This window comes from Mauremys mutica, chromosome 6 (genome assembly GCF_020497125.1).
Source record: "Mauremys mutica isolate MM-2020 ecotype Southern chromosome 6, ASM2049712v1, whole genome shotgun sequence".
NCBI classification, from domain to species: Eukaryota; Metazoa; Chordata; order Testudines; family Geoemydidae; genus Mauremys; species Mauremys mutica.
Genome location: NC_059077.1, coordinates 9,355,913 through 9,376,872, shown reverse-complemented (window position 1 = coordinate 9,376,872; position 20,960 = coordinate 9,355,913). Strand labels below are relative to the sequence as shown.

Here is a 20,960-nt window from a genome sequence, read left to right as displayed (position 1 = left end):
ATAGCCCCACCGCAGTTTGGGAATCCCATCGCGGCGAAGCCGTCTATGACAACCTGGATGTTTCCCAGGGTCACCACCTTTGAGAGCAGTTGCTCAACGATTGCATGGGCTACTTGCATCACAGCAACCCCCACGGTAGATTTGCCCTCGCCAAAGTGGTTCGCTACTGACCGGTAGCTGTCTGGCGTGGCAAGTTTCCAGAGGGCTATGGCCACTCGCTTCTGCACACTCAGGGCTGCTCGCATCCGGGTGTCCTGGCGCTTCAGGGCAGGGGACAGCAAGTCACACAGTTCAAGGAAAGTGCCCTTACGCATCCTGAAGTTTCGCAGCCACTCTGTGTCATCCCAGACCTGCAGCACTATGCGGTCCCACCAGTCCGTGCTTGTTTCCCGGGCCCAGAATCTCCGTTCCACAGCATGAACTTGACCCATTGCCACCATGATCTCCACTGCCCGGCGTACCCTGCTTTCTGAGAGGTCTGCGCCACTCTCCTCACCGCGCTGCCGGAGCCTCCTCGCCCGATTTCTCAGCAGCTGACTGTTGCAGAGGTGGACGATAAGGTGCGAGGAGTTGACAACGGCCATAAGTGCAGCGATGATCGCAGCGGGCTCCATGCTCGCAGTGCTGTGGCGTCCGCGCTGTAACCGACCAGAAAAGTGCGCGAACAGATTTCCCGCCGGCGCTTTCAGGGAGGGAGGGCGTTTGTGAGTGACGGTTGAATGATGACAGTTACCCAAAACCACCCTCGACACATTTTTCCCCCAGCAGGCATTGCGAGCTCTACCCAGCATTCCAATGGGCAGCGGGGACTGCGGGAACTGTGGGATAGCTTCCCACAGTGCACCGCTTCCAAAGTCGACGCTGGCCCCGTGAATGTGGACTCAGAAATTTGAATTAGTGTATTTAGTATGGATACACAAATTCGACTTCATAAGGTCGAATCCACAAATTCGAACTAAGTTGATTCGAAATAGTCTTGTAGTGTAGACAAGGCCTTAGATCAGCATGGGATGATTTAATACACCATGAAAGTGAAACTAAAACAAATATTTTAAAGTCCTGCATATAGAATCGTTTACACAATTCTATTTGCCAGCATTATACTGCTTTCACACTTGGCTCCTGTAATCTAATGGTGACAGTGAAGTTACAACTAAGTCATCAATGAGTCCCTAATGCCAACAATGCTCACAATATTAACCTTAGAAATGGGGGGGGGGGGGAGAAATCACTGGAATAATTTTTCTGACCAAAAAAACCAAGTTGGAAGAGCATCTAGCTTGTGAGTAATACCTGAGGTCTCAAGAAAGAGACCAGTGCAGCAGTCTTTCAAAACTTTCTGTAATCTGCCTGCAACAATATCTAGGGTGAGAAATACTATTTGTAACCAATTTCTTTAGTGAAACTAGCTTAGGTTGCACGTTTGGTTTCATTTGCTTAGTAATCTGTTTTGTTCTGTTTGCTACCCCTTTTACCACTTAAAATCTGCCTTTTGTAGTTAATAAAATTTGTTTTGTTTATTATATAACCCAGTTTCTGTAATTTCTAACTGGGGGGAGGGAGGGCTAGAAGTTGTGCATACCTTCTTCCACATTGAGGGAGGAGGCAGATTTCATAATATACCTTTGGGTCTACATTCCAAAGGAGGTGGACACCTGGGTGCTGAAGCAAGTCCCTTAAACTGAGTCTTCCCAGAGCTGATCTGCAGCTGGGTGTGGCCCTGCCTGTGTGTGTGTTAAAGGAGGCTTTAATAGCCTGGCTCAGCAAGACAGGTTAAAGGGGGCCCATGCTGGCAGAACACGTAGACTCTGATATCTCAGAACATCAGTTGGCTTCCTAAGGGGCATAACCTGTCACACCGGCCTCATGTTGTTAGGCAGGGCAATAAATTTCCCAAACACATCTTGCAATCATGTAAGTGTTCATTGGTTATCCAATATTTATCAGTATCACTGTGCTACTATATTACTTAAATGATGAATTCCTCTCATTTCAGGTACTTAAAAGTGAAAAGTTAAAAATATCAATCACTGTTTTAAAATAAATTCTACATACAATTCATTTGAACATTACTAAGTATACAGGTCCAATAGTGGCACACTACTTTCCTTTGTGCCAACAGTGGCACATCTAATCAGCAAGTAAACATTTGTAATAACTTACCACAGCTTTTAACATAAGTGTCCATCACCTCTGCACTTATCCCATTAGGACCAGTCTCACTTGGTGCATGTTTTCTGAAGAAGTTCTGCAAGGACATCAAAACACTTTCTTACCCCATAAAGCTTTGAACTAACTTCAGGGCAGATAGAAAAGTTAGCAGTTTATGACCTTGGTAAATCTATTACCATACTCTGTGAAGACACACTTCTGGTATCAATCTTGCGACTTATAAGAATGTCAAGGTTGAATTCAAGAATGTGTTATGTTCAAAGTTTTCAGATAACGTTAAACAAAAAAAATGTAGCAAGTTATGTTTTCATGCTACGGTTTAGATCTTTGTTCGCATTTTCTTATTCACCAAAGCAGATTTAAAATCACTGTCACAAATTGAAGTGCTCTTCCTTTAAAATAACCCATAAAATTAAATTTGTATTGCTGAGTTATTGCATAATTACCATGAGCATCAAAAATGCTTCCATAGTAAATATATTTTTCTGCTAAACTAGAAAAAGCTAAACAGCACTAGCAATTCAAATTAATCTAAAAGTTGAGTAACATCTTAGAATGATGTGATGAACATTAGACAAACTATGCACTAATACTTTATGTCCCTTACTTCCACTCAAAATAAACAAGTCTAGTAATTTTATAGAAATAGTCACAAGGTTTAAAGTTTGGAATGGAATTAAGCCTTTATCGAGACAGTCTATAACTGCGTTCTAGAGGAAACTGGTTTTGATTTTGCTAAGTTAGGAACATTTGAAAATCATGTACTGAGCTTGAGCAGTGGAGTTTTTTCATGAAGTAATCACCTAAAGAAAAGCCATTCAAGGATGTGCAGCAAAGTTATCAGTTAACTGGCTAGTACCTTATCTTGCTGAAAATGGCCAGGATACAGAAATGAAGGGACCTTGCAATATTGTAAGGTATAAAAGTGCAGGCTTTTGAAGTGCTGTACAGGAAAAAGTCCTGCTCTGGGATGCCTTGGGAATTTAGTATGTAGTGTAGAATTCCAGGATATTAGAGAGGGAAGGTGGGTGAGGTGATATATTTTATTGGACCAACTTCTGGTGGCGAGAAAAGCTTTTGAGCCACACAGAGCTCTTCTTCAGGTACAGGTACTCAGTGTCACATCTAAAATGCAAGGTGGAATAGATTGTTCAGTATAAATAGTTAGCACATATTCTAATCTAAGGTACCATTCAAGATAGAGTGGTCTGTGACCTCTACAGTCACAGGACAAAAAGAGGGGGTTAGTAGGTTATAGATTGTTGTAATAAAGCCATAAATCCCATGTCTGTGTTCAGTCTAGTATTGTTAATGTTTAGCAGAGTTATGAATTTAAGCTCCCAGGCTCATCTTTTGAAAGCATTGTACGGGTTTCCTTTGAGGACAAGGACAGATGGGTCAGACAAAGTAATTGTTTTATGAAGAGTGCTCACCCACAGGTCATATGGTGTTTCTGTCTTTTATCATTTTCCTGTGAGTTCATTCGGGAATGTAGTCATTGTCTGGTTTCACCCACATAGTTGTTATTGGGGCATTTAGTGCACTTGCTGAGGTACGCCACGTGTCGTGATAGACGTGTAGGATCCACGGATCTTGAAAGGTGTGTTGTGGGGGATGTTGATCATTCTAGCAGTGGCAATATGTCTGCAGGTTTTGCATCTGTTCTTCTGGTAAGGTCTGGTGCCACTTTGAGTTGGCATGTCCTGGTCTGTGGGGAGCTTGCTTATGATGATGAGCTTGGAGAGTGTGGGGGAAGAAGGTTATCTGAAGGCCAGAAGTGAGGGAGCATGAAAGATTTATTTCGGGATGGGGTCCCTCTCGAGTATAGGTTACAGTTGTTTGAGGATACCATGTATGGATTCCAGTGTGAGGTAGCAGGTGACAACTAAGGGTGTACAGTTGGAGGGGGTATTATTTCTGTATTGAAGCAGGTTCTCAGAGTATTTAGGTGGTACGTTCCATGATGCAATCTACTTCTCTGGTGAAGTATGTTTGGTTGGTGGTTTTAAGCATGTTAAGGTGTATATCCTGGACTTTTTCCTTGGAGCATATTCTGTAATATCTGAGTGTCTGTAGACAACAGATTTCTTAGTGTGTTTGGGGTAGATACTGGATCTATGAAGGTGTGCTGATGAGTTGGTTTCTTGTATATGGTTGTCCGTAGGGTTCCATTGTTGAAACTGATTGTGGTGTCCAAGAAGTTGATGCTAGCGTGGGAGTTCTCAGTAACAAAAAACACTGGTATGTATCTCAACTGACAGTTCTAAAGTTTTTGCTACTATGAACTCCTAGAACTCCTGTAACAGGGGGGAGGGATAGCTCAATGGTTTGAGCATTGGCCTGCTAAACCCAGGGTTGAGAGTTCAATCCTTGAGGGGGCCTTTTAGGAATCTGGGGCAAAATCAGTACTTGGTCCTGCTAGTGAAGGCAGGGGACTGGACTCAATGACCTTTCAAGGTCACTTCCAGTTCTATGAGATAGTTATTGGTCTTGTTCCATTTTCTAGTTTTAGGTAATATATGGAGATATACCTATCAGTTTTCATTCATCTGTAAAGCACAATCAGAATTTCAGTGTCATAACTAGTTGAGTCTTGCCCTGAATTCTTCAACAACATTAATTTTACACACATTAAATGTCCATGCTGCATACTCATGCAAAAGATCTGCAATATGAAGACACTGTTCCCAAATGAATGAAAAAAGAAGAGACACCAGATCATATACCTGTATACTTTCTTCAGTAGCAAGAACTTCAGCAACAGGGACTGACTGAATAAACTGCATGAAACCTGTGAAAAGAAAGCAGTAACTTCAGTACTTGAAGGTGTAAAATAAGGAGAGAACAACTTTGGTGAAGAAATAAAGCTATGCACCTTTTACTCCACTGCACTCAGCAAGCAAGGTTTTGCCAGTAAACATAGCCTGCAGTAAATTTTAAATATACTTGTCACAAGAACACAACTGCTTGACCCGGGCTGGAAAGATATCTGGCTTGTGAAGGAATCGACCTAAGACAATATCTAGGGTGAGGAATTACTATTTGTAACCAATTTCTTTGCAATTTAATTTGCTTGGGAATCTGCTTTGTTTTGTTTGTTACCTCTTTACTACTTAAAATTCACCTTTCATAGTTAAACTTATTTCTTTTTTATATTATAAAACTCAGTTTATGTAATTTATAACTGGGGGGCAAGAGGTTGTGCCCACTCCCTTTAAGAGGGACAAACCCAGAGTGCTGGGGCAAGCCCGTAAGGCTGAATCTTTCCAGAGCAGGTCTCTGTCTCTCTGTGCAGCTGGGTGTGGTCCTGCCTGTGTGCTTGGCTGGAAGAGGCTTGTGAGCCTAACCCAGCAAGACCAGGTGGCAGAACAGGCTGACTCAGTGGCATCCAAGGACATCTGGTGGCATTCAGAGGGGGGCAAACTGTCACACCCTGTTAAGAAGGTAGCCATTATACCCATTTTATGCATGGAGAAGCATATCGAAATTTTACATGACTTGCCCAAGGCTAGGCAGCAAGCTAGCAATAAAGTTGGAGCTATAACTTGAGTCTCTTGATTCCCAGACCTTGCTTCTCATTATGAATAAAAATAGACCCTACTATAGAAGACTGTACAAATAGTCATCATCTTTACTTTACTCAATCTGTTTTAAGAATCATAATGATTGAACAAAATTGTATGAAAACAGTAGATTCTAGTGGATTTCAATACAACTGGATCATGAGACATTTTAAAGATTTCAATGGTACAAATATAGGACAAAGAGGAGATTACTGACTTTAACTGGAGGTTCTTCAAGCTGCGTGGTGCCTGTCTGGAATCCAGACATGGGTGCACATGCACCAGAGCCAAAATTGTTCTGTAGTGTTCGTTGACCCGCACTTGCGTCATCTGCATGTCTGCTACATGAGGCTGTGTGGGTCAACGCCGCTTCAGTACCCCTCTTATCTGAAAGCAATGGAGTCTGCAGAAGAGGGCATGGAGGGCAGTATTGGAATCCATATAGGGACCTCACATCTCAAAGAACCTCCAGTTACAGTAAGTAACCTCCTCCCCCTCATCCTCCTCTTCTTCAAGTGATGGTCCCTATATGGATTCCAGACATGAGAGAGCGGCGAGCAGTGCTCAGCGTGAAGGTGGGTGTGTGGAGTCACGTGAATTCAGTCTGGAGCACGGCTCGGCCGACAGCCGCATCCATCACCATTGCCAAGGCGATGGCATAGCAAGTCGTGAAGGTGCTAGTGTGCCTCATCGAGGTGATGGCCAAAAGAGGATCATCTTCATGGAGAGGTGGGCAAGGGAGCAGATCAGGAGGGGCTCAAAGGGCTGTTTAGTGAGGGTAGAGAAGATGATGTACATGTTCCAAGAGGGGTTTCCAGCGGGAAGGCATTGAGCAAGCCTTTAAGGAAGCAAACAACGGTCAGGTGAGTGAAGATGGAGGAACAGTCCATGGGGGGTTGGTGGAAAGTGGACTGGAGGACAAGCGGAGAGGTGGAGGTGGTCGGTGAACCAGTATTGGTGAGGCCAAAAGGGGGCGACCAGGATGACCATCGTTCGATCCCGTCATACCTTGCACAGGACTTGTGGGAGCAGAGGGAAGGGTGGAAAGGCATGCGGACTTCGGAGGTCCAAGGGAGGAGGAGGGCGTTGCCCCACAAGCCAATTCCAAGGGTCCCTCTGGAGCAGAAAAGGGGGAATTTGAAGGTCTCCGAGGTCCCAATGTGGGGTGCCCCACCGGCGTAAGATAGAGTGAAACATGGGATCATGGATCTCTCACTTGTGATTCGTGTAAAAGGACCTGCTGAAGTGTGAAAGGTGCACGCTGTGCAGTGTGATCCCACACTTGATGCATCAGTTCCAGAGGTGGATGGTTCGGCAAAGAGAGAGGGCGACCTGGCACCGCCTTGTTTGTTGATACACACAACTGCCATCATGTAGTCAGAGAGCAGCTGAAGGTGCTGGGACCATATGACAGGGAGGAACGCCTGACAGGCCAGGTGGGCGGTGCAGAGTTCCAAAATGCTGACGTGCATCCTCACCTCTCTGGGCAGCGTGACTATCCAGATGGGTGCCCCACCCTGTGAGGGAGGCATCTGTGGTGAGAATAGTGTGGGGAATGGGAGGAGCAAACGGGATGCGGACCAAAACCAGTAGGGCCAAGCATAGGGTTTACCACGCATTGGCGGGCCCTGGGGCAACGGAACCACGGCTCAGTGCAAGGGTCATAGGCGTATGGCTAGGGTGGGTAATGCCTGCCATCCGGGCTGTGAGAACGCGCAGGAGAGAAAGGGTCTGGCATGGAAAACCATTCAGACTCAGAGGATGGATCTGGTAGAGGTGGAGCTGTTGGTGCATGTGTGGAAGAGGAGTGCCACCCCGGAAGGAGGAGGAGAGGTTCATCCGCCGGAGAGGTAAGCAGTGAGGTTTCCACGGATAAAGAACTGGCATAGGAGAGAATGAACTTGGCAGTGGGCATCAGCAGTTCTAGGCGGCCTGGAGTGTGGGAGCCAGGCATGCCAGTCTGAAAGGGTCCAGCGGCATAGATGGTACCGGCGGTGAAGATGGAGGCAGGGTGGGAAGCAGCACCTACGGCTTGCATAGGTGTTTCATTTTATGCTCTGTCCAGGGATTCTTGGGAGCCGCGGCAGCCGCTGGCTCAGCCTGCTACTTCTCACCCGACTGGGCACAGCTCAGAGGGAGGCAACGCTGTGCTTAGAAGCAGTCCCCATTGGGGAGGCACCCTTATGTCCATGTCTGGGTTTCTAATGCTCACAGTGGGGCTTCAGCGGATGCAGCAGTACTGAGGGTTCCAATACGCAGGACGACGCCAGAGGGTCACTCACCAGTAGTGATGGGTACCATTCCGGTGGATCCATCAGTCCAAGATCCAACTGCACACCTGGGCACATAGCTTCCTCCATGAGAAATGTGCAGAGGCGAAGTTCCCTACCTTACCGAGTCTGAGCTGGGACGAGAGTCAGATGGAACAGCAGATGATGATGTGGACTTCGCCGAGACAGTAGACACTGCTGGTGCTCGATGCCCATGGAGAAGGAGTGCAGGCATGAAGCAAGGTTCTTCAAGCCGACTTGTCGGGCCATAATACCAAGGGTGTGGGTAGAGAAGGGACTGTCTCCCCTCCAGGAGAAGAAGTCCGATAGGGGAGCCTAACTAAACTAAAACTAACTAAAAATGTACAAGAACTACTATATACAATGAAAACATGCTAACAATTATATACAGGTGAGAATTAACAGATGAGAGTTCTCTTAGCAGAGCTAAGAGCAGTGAGGAACAAGGGTTCCGACTCTGGCTGTGCGGTGCTAAGAAGGAATTGGAATGGCATCGACACGGATGTCCACTTATAGCTCTTGCACATGGCGCGCATGTACACCCATGTCTGGAATCCATATGGGGACCATCACTCGAAGAACTTACTAGTTTTCATCCTAAATTTAGTTGTAAGGTCTCCTATTATGGAGATTGAACTAGTTCTACTAAGCATAACAGTATATTTACTATTACTCAATGAAATCTCAATACTTGTCAAAATAAGTTATTGGAATACATTTCATAATGTAGCATCTTTACTTTTTGTTGGTCCCAGCCCAAGCCCGAAAACTACACTGCAGTTTTTAGCCCCGCAGTCTGAGCCCCATGAGCCCAAGTGAGCTGATCTGGGCCAGCTTCAGCCATACCATCATATTTTTTTTTAAATTGACTCAGACTCATAGACTTAAGGTCAGAAGTCAGCTGTGTAGAAGTAACCTCAAAGATCAGAGAGGGAACAGAGGAGCAGCTAGCTCTGAAACAATGACAACCGGTATTTCACAATTTTTCCTAGGTTTTCATTGCACTAGGTGAGACGAAACAAGCACTTGACAATAAAGCTGGAAAAGGGAAATAGAAGGTAGAGAGTAAACACTAATCTGCTTTTAAGCAAGTTGCCCAAGTGTGTTATTAAGAAATCTTGCAACCTGAAGTCAGCTGTACCCTCCTGCGACACTAACAAGAAACCTGGGTTGGATAATATCTGCATCTAGGTAAGTGAAACTGAGGAAGACAAATACTTGATTTTCAGTGTTTTTTTAAAAAAGAAATGCTTACCATGCTTTGTACTAGTAGCCAGCACCTTATATGGTGTCAGCTTCAAATCCAGATTCTCCTTACGTAACAGCTGGAAGGAAAACACAAACATGAGTGGAACAGTTAAAAATAATCAAACATTTTTAAAAAGAGGCTAGGTTTTGAAGTGGTTTAATACATTCACTTATTCGTTTTTGAGGAAATTTAGTTCAGACCTGTCATAAGGCATAAGTGAAAGTCTTTTGGCTCATATCTTCTTAGTCCATAGAGGACATTAAAACAATATTTGTAAGAATGGGAATTTTTTGGAATGTAACAGCTACAATAAAAAAGAGTACTGAATTAAGCTGCATTAATATCTTGTGTTTTCTGGATTTTAACTAAGAGCAATTTCCTCAGCCTGTATAAACAATAAAAAAATGTTTAATAGTGAGATTAAGAAACACTTGATTAATGCTCATCACCTTGTCCATGAGTGAAATAATTTGAAGAATAAGTTGATCTTGACGTAAATCATCACCATGTTTAAATATTACAGGATATTTGCCTCCATCTTCTGTCTTGAAGAATAACTGGGCAGGCATTAGGGCACTCTGGAAAAGGAAATTTGCCATGAACCAGTACACTAGAACAAATCGAATACTCAACTTCGCTGAAACAAATCTAAGTTGGGAATCCTTCTCTACATGTGAGTAAATTCATTTGTAATAGTTTCTCTCGTTTGCTTTTTTGCCTTCTAGCCTAACAAACCCCAAGTATCTAAATCTAGGTACTAAATTAAATTTTCAATAAAAATCAAAAGAGTATCTTATTAGTTTATGGTTTAGTTTCTAGCGGACTTGCCACTTCCTCGCCCAACTGTTTGAATGCAGGTAGATATTTGCAAAATGGTGGGTTTTGCAATAGGCTCTGAAGACTGCTACCGGTATTTCACAATAGGGATCATTTGGAACTCAAATATTATGTTCCATAGTTTTTGACTCTGCATCAAGAACGTACTGCCCCTACTTACCAGAAGTTTGACCATAGGACTTCCAGTTTTTAATGTAATTTCTAGATTCCATTCATCCACAGAGGATATAGCACTCCGTGGGAAATCTGAGAGAAGTAGTAAGATAAATCGAACAGACCCTGGTAGATTTTTTTTTTTAAATCATTCTATCCTCTAATTCGGGGTAAATGCAGAAATTAAGTTTGTTCACATCTGATCTAAACTTCGAAGCACCATACAAAAGGAGCAAAAAACATTTTAAACTGACCAGAAGGGGGCGGGGAGGAAAAACAGGAAGACTCAATAACTACATTATAAATGTAAAAGAAATGCTAGGGATAGGCCATTTTCAAACCAATTAATTGCTTTCTCAATTAATTTAGCAAAAGTAACAATTTTAAATGGTCTTTTAAAAGAACTAATTTAATTCTGTTTGCAGTTTCACCCCTCATAAAACGAGCTGAAGATCAATTATCTACATGAATAAATTTATCTACTGTAATTCATCAAGTGACGCCTCTCAAATAAAAATGAAATAAAAATCAGGTACACAATGGAGATTTTTAATTGATCAATTTCACTAGAGCTGTTTGCAGTAAGTGCTCTGAGGCTGTGCTTTTCACATCATCTACTGCTACCTTACTTTTTCTCTTAAAAATATAGTTCCTCATTCTTCTATGCAAGGACTTAATGAGGTTGTAGAAAAAAAAAAGCTATGACTGAGGCCAAAAGATGCTACTTAGACTCAAAAGCACAGAGGCCCCATCCTTCCTCAAGACATTTTTTCTAGTTCTGCAGAGCTTGCTAGTTACTGACTAGTCTCCAACCTCTTTCTTGGGGGAGGAAATTGAGAAGATGGTGGCCACACAATTCTAAGTGCACTTGGACACCAATGGCACCTTCTGAAAGACTGGATCTAAATTCTGGCTTTCTTTTGGGCAGATCATGAATTATATCTTGCTTGTATTAAATAGGACCATGCTGGACATCCCAATTCTGTTGTTTTGTTTTTAATTGAAAAAAAAAAAAACCACCTCATGTCAAAGGCTGACTTCTAATACATTGCTGAAGTAGCTGCTCTGCTACATACAAAATACTGATCCAGAATCAGTCTAGACAATTAAGCATTACATTCCCACAAAGATTCAGCATGCTATGGGTGAACAGCAACCATCTGTCAAAGCTCTTGTTGCAAGACAAATTGCTCTCTAAACAATAAGTGGTTAGTTTGCCAGGATCAACTAAGGGTCCTGCAGTGTTTTGGAGCTGTCTCAGAGCGGAAGGTGACTGCCCTACGGACCAACTAACAACTACAGAGGTAGTGTGAACCATAGAGGACAGATCCTTGTCCTCTCCTAAACAGTGGGCACATCTTATCCTGGCTAAAGAGCTTGCTATTTTGACTTCTAAAGATCTCCCCGACCCTACCTCTAATTTCATGTGCAGCTGTAGAAAGACTGCCTCCTAAAGAGCTGTCATAGTTAAGATGGCTTTGGGGATGAGCTCTCACTGCCAAGAAAATGCCTCTTGTGATTAGCATAATGTATAGCCTCTGATAGCTAAACTACCACTTGCCTTCTCATGGCAGAGCTGTTCTTAGTTGAAAATGGGATTGTGAATGGCAAGTATCTGGGCAGGTGGGGCTCATTTGCCATGGCAGGCAGTCCACCTAGGATAACGGACTCTGATTTCAACCCAAGAACATCAGGCCTGGCCAGCCAGGTTGTAAAAGTGTGCCAAACACACATGCTTTATGGGTCTTTGTCTTTAGGGAGCATATCACTAGAATGCTATGCCATCCGCTGGAAGCAAACGTGCAACCGCTTCACCTGACAGCTGTGGAAAATAGGAAAAGGCCATCTCATTAAGGCCACATGCAGCCGAAGAAGCAAGCCCAAGAATTATGTGGAAACAATTACTAGGCAATCAAGAGAAGTAGCTAAGATACTGAAAAGAAGAAGAGTGCACATTGCCTCTATACAAGAAACAAAATGGAAGGGGTCAAAATCCACGAACACCAAAGAGGGTTACAAGATAATGTATTGTGGCTCAGTAGCAAGGAGGAACAGAGTAGGAATAATCGTAGCAGAAGTATTACAGGATAAGCTAGTGGTCACCCTAAAGAAGAGCAACTGCTCAATGAAGGTTAGAATAATACTGAGAGAACAAATATTTATGTTTTTTTTAATCCGGATATGCATCGCAGGTTGGTTGTATGACTGAGGAGAAGGCAGAATTCCAGATAGTGCTGAACCCAGTGACACGTGAAGTACCACAAGCAGAGTGCTTGATTATTGGAGCAGATCTCCACAGACATGTAGAAGAACACAGTGAGGGCTACAATGACCTTCATGGAGAATGAGACTTTGGAACCAGAAATGAAAATGGTGGGGCTATCTTAGAGTTAGCCAGAGCCCATGGCCTGATTGTTACCAGTACATACTTTGTAAAGAGGGAAGAGCACTTAATTGCACAAAAGTGTGGTGCCAACAGGTCCGAGGTCAATTGTTTGTAAATTGTTCTCCTAGCTTCAGTTTAGTCTCTCTCACACTCTTCCTCTTGTAAGGAAATAATCTAAAAATGTGAGAGACACTAAACTGATGCCAGGAGAGCAAATCATAAGCAATCTATATTGCTGTGCAATGGACTTCTAGGTGAAAAAGCTAGTGGGGAACAAAAGATAAGTTGTGGAACAAAGAAGTGGAGCCTTGTGGAAAGGGAAGTTAGTCTGAGGTACAAGGACAAAGATTCTACTGAGTTTGGGCAACAATCAAACTGACCACAGTGATAGCAAAGTGGTTTGGGGGAAAATAGCCAAACATTTCAGAACGTTCACTAGCTGCATGTGGTCAAACAAGAGGAGGGAAATTTCATTCCAAGGGGACATGGTGATGATCAAAACAATGTGCAAGAAGTTGTAAAGGAGGAGATTGGCAGAAAATTATGAGGAATACAAACTGGTAAAGAAAACAGCAACAAAAAAAAAAGCACGTTTCAGAGTAGCAGCCGTGTTAGTCTGTATCCGCAAAAAGAACAGAAGTACTTGTGGCACCTTAGAGACTAACAAATTTATTTCAGCATGAGCAGTTATGGAAGCTAAGGATCTGTCATTTAAAGCCTTTTACACAGAACTACTACTACTACTACTACTACGGAAGTAAGGAAGGAATATACAGATTAGACAAGATTAGGCAAAGCAGCACAGAGGATTTGGGAACTGTGAAGTGGATTAAAGAAGAAAACAGAAGAGCACTGGTGGAAGAGCGTGAAGTCATTAGGAGATGGCAGCAGTTTTGTGAGAAACTGCTCAATTAGGAGAATGTAAAGAAACCAATAAGGAAACTATGCACAAGCAACAACCTTACAAGGCTTATCATCCTGGTGGAGACTCAGACATCGCTCAAGATGATGAAACATGGCAAGGCAGTGGGACCGAATAAAATGCCAATTGAAGCATTTAAAGCAACAGACCATGGTTATGATAAACTTTTCACCTTAATTCACTATACTGGAAAATTGCAAATTGGTCCCTATTTTTAAGCATAAAGGAGATGTGCAGGAATGTAGTAATTACCATCCCATCAAGTTAATGATTCACACAATGAAATGCCTGCAAGAAATATAAAAAGAGTGTAGGAGGAGCTGGAACACCAAATAAACAACCACCAATTCAGGTATATGCCAGGAAGATCAACAATGGATGCAGCGTTTGCAGCCTGAATATTGCAAAAGCAGCACAGGGAGAAACAAGGAATTGCGTTTAGAATAAGAGATGTCTTATTACGAAGTTCCTAGAGAATTATTATGATGGCACCTGCAGTGGCACAATCTGACAGAGACATACATTCAGACTATCATAGACATGTATGAGAGTAGGACAGTACTAGTGAGAAGCAGCTGAGACTAGAGTGAGTCATTCACCATGAGGGTAGATAAACATCAAGGATCAGCCTTAAGTCCATTCACATTTGTGATTGTAATGGACACCTTGACACAGGACATCAGGAGAAAAGCTCCTTGGAGCATGGTTTGTGACAATGACAATATGTTGTGCCGAAAAGATACTATGCACTGGAAAGGGAGCTACAACCATGGAGGGCTGCATTAGAAGAAAATGGCTTATGAATCAGCCAACAAAAGTTGGAATACATATGATGCTTTGTTCAGAGATAATGAGAACCCAGTAAAATTAGATGGCATAGAGTTAAAGTCTGTGCAGCAATTTAAATATCTTGGCTCAGTGTTGAGGCATGCTGGGAATGTAAATGCAGACGTTAGGAGTCACATGAAGAGTACTTGCTGTAAACCAGTGGTTTTCAACCTGTGGTCTGTGGACCCCTGGAGGTCCACAGACTATGTCCAAGATTTTCAAAGGGGTTCACACCTCCATTTAAAAAAAAAAAAGTTAGGGGTCTGCAAATGAAGAATAAAGTTGAAGGGAAATCTCTGCAATAAGAATATGCCAAGTAAACTAAAGAACAAAGCATATCAGTTCATGATTAGGTCAGCCATGATGTATGGGTCAGAATGCTGGCCAACGAGGAAGAAAGAACAACTGCTTTACACTCCTGAAATGAGTGCGCTCAGGAGGACGGTAGTGCTGATAGGCTACACAATGAAATGGTACAAACCACAATGCAGGTTGCTCTGTTGTGGAAAAACAGAGGGAGCATAAACTGAGATGGCTAGTCACGTGAGATGATGTGATGTGGGATATGTTGGCCAGAGTACAAAAGCAAATAGTCAGAGAAGGCTGTTGTCAGCTTGGAGGATACACTTGACCAGAACGCTTGAAAATGAAGAACAAGAACCACCAAGCCCAAATGATCAGACAAGGCAAAGGCAATGAAGAAGGAAGAAAGAAAGTGGAGTAACACTCTATTCCGAAGAAAGCACAAATGCACACATGGAGAAACAAGTCTACAGTGTGGACAGAGGTGGGGAGGTGCTGGAAGATTGTAGAATGATGAACATCTTTGTGATTTGGGCAGCATTTTGGCAGATACAAGTTATGCACCCATTTGTGCATCACCACTATTACTACCACATGCACCCAGTTCATAACAAACAGACATTCTGTCTGCAAGGTTTGACTCTGCTGATCATGGATTTTTAATGAATCATATAGAATGGATGGTGGACTATTGCTGTGCTGGCTCTGATCTCTTAGTAGCTAGCCCTCAGATTGAGAAGTCCTGTCTGGATATCAAAATGTTCATGGATCTCACCTTGCTCCGAACAAAATGTAAAGACCATCTCTCTACATCAACTCCAGTGCGTACAGTATTGTGGCCAATTAGTATGCGCGCACACTCAGCATTTCATAAGGAAAGAGTAGAGGATACAGTCTTTTAGACCAAAATGCCATTTAAACATTGGCTGCACTCAGGTACAAATATTTTGATCATGCACTTGTCCCACTAAATTCAGTGATATTAGCCTCTCAATTTAAAGAGCACAAAGTTTATTTGACAAATTTAACAACAAGTAGTTTTTCAAGGTAACGTTTGTTAATATTTCAAAAATTAAGGTTTTATTATAACTCACTTATTCAATGGAAGATCTCTCCCATTTACCTTAAACAGTGTAGCTGTCTCTGGGATTATTCCTCTGATTTTCACCTGAGGCTCTAAAGGAAGTGGAATAAGTTCCACATCTGATAAATTCATCTTCTCATTGTCTGCAAGTAATGCCTGTAGCCTCTCATTCTAAAAGAGCAAAAACCCAAAAGTTCAATTAGATGAAAATGTAAATCGAGTTTAAAAGAAACATAGATGGAAAAGCATGAGAACAACCTTTACAGAAATATTTATATAGTTGGGTATAAAAATGTGCAGTAACAAAAGAGTAGATGTATATCCATATAATATAGCATATATAAAACACTTTATGCCTTCAAAGTAACGTAACAGCTATCTTTAGTACAAATGTGAAATTGCAGAACAGTCGAAGTAATCAGATATTCTATACCCAGTTATATAAATACATGCAGGTTTAGATGTGTCAATGATATTAACCTTCTAATTTCTTTATATTTTTGTAAATTGGCTACATGCCCCTATGAAAGGGTGTTAGTTTTCCACATTAATAGAGGTCTTTAGTTCTCCTGTGCAAGGTCTGCTCATGCTCTAGGACAGTGATACTCAGATCTCAGTGGTTCAAGAGAAAATTAGCGATCAACATTACCCAAAAGAGCCATAGAATTCACACTACTTTGTTTCAGTTACTATAGAACTATTCATATTTAAAACCGTATGACGGGGGAAATATTTAATTTATATTAAATATACATATATACACACACACACACACACACATATATATATCATTCTCACAGCAAACAAGTTAATAGGTTAGTGCAAGTTGATAACCTAATTGATTAACAACATAATAAAAGCATCCTGATAAATAACATAGATTAGTTAATAATTAAATCACACAGTGTTTTATATCATGTGCTTCAAAGAGCCACAGAAAACGCATTAGCGAGCCGCAATCTGAGTCTCACTGCTGTCGGATATGATCCTGCACTTGCAATTTTACAGATGGGGCCCTGCACCTGTATGGAGCCCTGCTGATTTCAATGGGTTCACTCATGCTGGTAACAGCCTGCGACAATCTCACTGTGGGAACTGGCCCTACATTTATAATATTGAATCTACTATATTTTAAAATAGCCAATACTGCACACATTTTTAAAACTGCAATTCAGTCAGAACTATGTACCTAATATCCTATATAATAAATAACTTATGCACCAAATGCTCAACAGCTGCCCTATTTCCTCCTGCCAACCATGCACAGAATAGACATGAAGTGAAGACAGATGCAGCAGATTCCACTGATTTTAATGCCAGTCAGAGGCAAAGAAGGGCCTAGGGCCACTATATTAGCTCAAACACCCCTGGGCATATTTGCAGAGGCCAGTTTGAGTTATACAGAAATATATCGGCAATTACTACATACGATGCATCTTACAAGTGTTTGTCTCTGGTTTATGTGTAGGATAGATTAGGGGCCAGAAGCACAGAGGTTTTTTTTTTGTTTTGTTTTAAATGCAGAACAGATATAGTTTCAAGAACATATGCATATTACCCAATTTTCATAATGTATTTTCCCCTTCATGTATTATAGATACAATCACACAAAGCATAACTAAATATATTCCATTTTCTGGATAAACATTGCGGATAGATAGAGAGATAGGTAGAGAGATAGAAAGAAAATGGATAAGCTAATGAATCTAGAAAGGAGCCACTGACCTCAAAGAAGACTAAAGTTCCTTGTTGAATATTGGTATAAAGAACCAATGAACATATTCAAAAGGAGTTTTTGTTTTGTTTTTGGTCATTTTAACTCACACACCATAAACACTTAGAACTTAAAAAAAATTACAGAGATTGGAACTTATAGTATCAAGCTCTTCAGCTAATATTTGTAATAAAGTTCAGACATTTTCAATGTGTATCCACAATCTCTGAAAGCTCAGCTACGATGCAAAGTTTGTTTTTTTTCTAAGCAAGATTCTGTTTTTTATCCAGATTCTCAGGTGGATTAAAAAGGAGATGATAGCACAAGATCTAACAATAAATCTAAAATCAGATTATGAAGTCTATATGTCTCAATCTATATTAGTATTTAGGATTATAGTGGTGTCCAGTGTCTTGCTGCTGCTATACTTTTCCATGTAAATGTATATGAAAATCTCAGAAACGAATCAGTATTAAAAAGTAATTTAGTACATGCTATGGAAAATGGGTCATACACTAAGGAAATGAAATGTTGAGCACAACATTGTGGAGGAGAAAGGAGGTGGCGGCGAAACTGGTATTAATGCGATTGAAGGACACAAGCAGTAACAAAGATAAAATGAACAGAATGAACATGGCATACAGTCAAATATCTCAAAAACACAGGAACAAAAAGACTAATAAAATCAAGAATCATAAGTATAATACAGAAAACCACCATTGGTTTCTAACTCCCCTCACCAAAGGGTGAAAGGGGAAAAATAGATAAACTACTGACATAGTAAATATACAACAATTCATAGCTGAGAAAGTCGTAAAAAATCCTGTCTAAAAAACTCAAAACATAAGCTACACAAGTACACACCCAGAGACAGGGGCAGCTGCCGTGACCTCGCTGGTTTTAGGCACTAGTTCAAGCAGAAGCTAGTGCGTGTACATCTACCAATCCCCAACTAAATCAATGTACCCATAGAGCCAAAGCACTATTCTGGATATACCTTCCAGAGGGTACAAGACATAAGAACATAAGATGTTATGTTCTTATGTTCTTAAGACAGTTATATTTGTATAAATTAAAGAAAAAAAATAAATTGATCAAAAAGCATCTTTGAGAAAAGATTTCCCAGAAATGTTAGTCTTCCATATGTGTGTCCAAAAAGGTGACCAAAGAAACCAAAACAAACGGAAGTAGAATAGCTCAGGGTAAAAAACACCAAAAGAGCTGAAATACTTCACGCTGAACAAAACATACACTGCATATTAACATACATGCTTACTTAAATAAGACGTTAGAAAAATTCAATGCATCTTCCTGCACAACTTAACATCAAAAGTTTCCAGTAAAAACTAACACTCCTACTCTGAAATTTTAAACACAAAGTTTTTATTCCTGCATTTACCTTTTTTTTACGATTCCCACTTTCACGCTGCACTGCCTTCATTAGATGAACCAGTCGATCTACAAATGTCTGCTGCGCTGCCAGCAAAGAACGCATAACCCTGACAGACTTATCACCCTATGTGAATGAAAAAGAAACAGAAAATTAGGTCTTTGTTCCATAATTGCATCTGAAATTTGTACATTTATTCTTAGTCTAGCTAGATTTCCCAAGTTAATAAAAAAGATCAATTATCTTTCATTTCAGAGTTCATTCAAAGCACAGTATTTTCTGTAAAATGTAATCAAAATTTCTGTAGCTGGCAATCAGTTATCTGACCTTTCAGTGCACTTCAATTTACATCAACAATAATAATTTGAGTGGTGAACATTCATGCATGACAAACTAATTCACAGGGGGAAAAAAGTAAGTTTCATGAAGATTCTCACATGTGAAATACGCCTTTGTACTACATGAGTCACATAAAAACCTTGAAGAAGCATTAATGAGATGTGAAGTAAAATGCAATGAAAGATACCTGACTGTTAGACTTACAGCCAGCCAACTCTGTACATATATGCCAGAAGTTATGAACTATAGCTCAGGAGAAGGACCTTTTTTCACTACATCAGCACCCTCTACTGCTGACAGACAAATTGGCACTGCTTCTTGAGTCAGCAAAGGCTAGTGATCCAACCTCAAGTTTGTCAAGCAGGGCCAAATATCCCCCCCAAATATCAGACGTTCACTGCCAGATGCAAGGGGGTCTAGAGGCAAACATGATACGAAAAGTCAGTTTACAGTTTATCGGAAAAGCAACAAAAAGAGAAAGGGAAACAAACACTTTCCTTAATAGTTGCATTCATTTATTTTGAACTAAAATTACATCATTTACAGCAGATCAAATTAATTCCAGGGAGAAGTAGGGGCTTGGCAGACTGTAATGCTTATGGCATGGGATCGTAGGAAACTAGTGTCTTTTTAAAGAAAGCAAACACCTGCAAACTGCTTAATCTTTCATTACCTAAGGGATGGGTTACCTTTAATAGAGCTTGACTAAACCGTCTCATCACATTTAGGTACATTTCATGAGTCTTTGGATCCCTCTGCTGAGTGTCTTGGTCTTCACATTCCACTATTACATACCTTTAACACAAAAACAATCTCGGTTAGGTTGTCCTTCTGCGATACAAATCACTTACCTGTGCAATACTACAGCCGTGTAATAAAGATCTGCAATTACAGCAAAACTAATTTGTACTTGATTCAGGGCAAAACCTCAACCTTCAGGAAAGTCCACCCTGGGTCTTTCCACTGATATACGGACTACTTGAAACACTTGAGATTTACTTTCACTTAAGACATGAGTGATAGCACTCAACCAGAGCAGGTACGGACGGGTATCCCAGACGCACACCTCTGCCCCACTGCATATCCATCTACACTAATAATTTGTCCTACCACTCATTGACAGGAGTGTTCTACCATTCTCACTGCTCTATTACCCATTCCTAATCTGAGGGCTACAAAATGGCAATTCAAACACCCTCCTGAACCCCCATTCCTGCCTCCCCCGCCCAATGCATTGTCACTGCATGTTCCATCTGTAATTGGGGAGGATCACAGAGCATGGCTTTGCAAAAAAGTTACTGTTCATTTTTAAAAGGACCTACCAGACTAGAGGCCTCAGCCAAAGAAGAGAACAATATTTTACAATCATTTTTGATCTGATGCCTTATTTTGGTAAATTATGTGTGGTTCTTACTCTAATTGCCCTTATTTCATATGCAGCATAGAAATGTAATTTCACTTATACACGATAAAGTAATGCCAACCAAAACAGGCAGTTTGTCAATTATCCCCCTTCTATCCTCCGAGACACAGTATAGCACAATACATACAACTGTGCGTATTCTAGGCAGGGCTATTTAATATCCAAATGAATAAATAACAATTTCTAATGCTTGGTTTGGATTAAGTCAAGTGACTGTACAAACGTAGTGAACCTAATCAGTCTTCACAGACGTTATGGACTAATTCCACCCACGCTGTGACAGTTACCTTTCTGTTTACTTTATGG

The 20,960-nt window shown here is 41.3% G+C and overlaps 1 protein-coding gene across 1 annotated transcript in view; it reads right to left on the bottom strand.

The window, feature by feature from the left end:
* The window catches only part of PIK3C3 (phosphatidylinositol 3-kinase catalytic subunit type 3), a 134,991-nt gene that overhangs the window by 58,649 nt on the left and 55,382 nt on the right, over positions 1–20,960 (bottom strand). The window contains exons 14-20 of the mRNA XM_045021739.1: positions 19,921–20,026; positions 18,902–19,018; positions 15,828–15,959; positions 9,725–9,853; positions 9,282–9,351; positions 4,899–4,963; positions 2,164–2,248 (exon numbers count right to left, since the gene is read on the bottom strand). Of these exons, the coding sequence (XP_044877674.1) occupies positions 2,164–2,248; positions 4,899–4,963; positions 9,282–9,351; positions 9,725–9,853; positions 15,828–15,959; positions 18,902–19,018; positions 19,921–20,026 (704 nt within the window). The remainder of the gene's footprint in view (positions 1–2,163; positions 2,249–4,898; positions 4,964–9,281; positions 9,352–9,724; positions 9,854–15,827; positions 15,960–18,901; positions 19,019–19,920; positions 20,027–20,960) is intronic.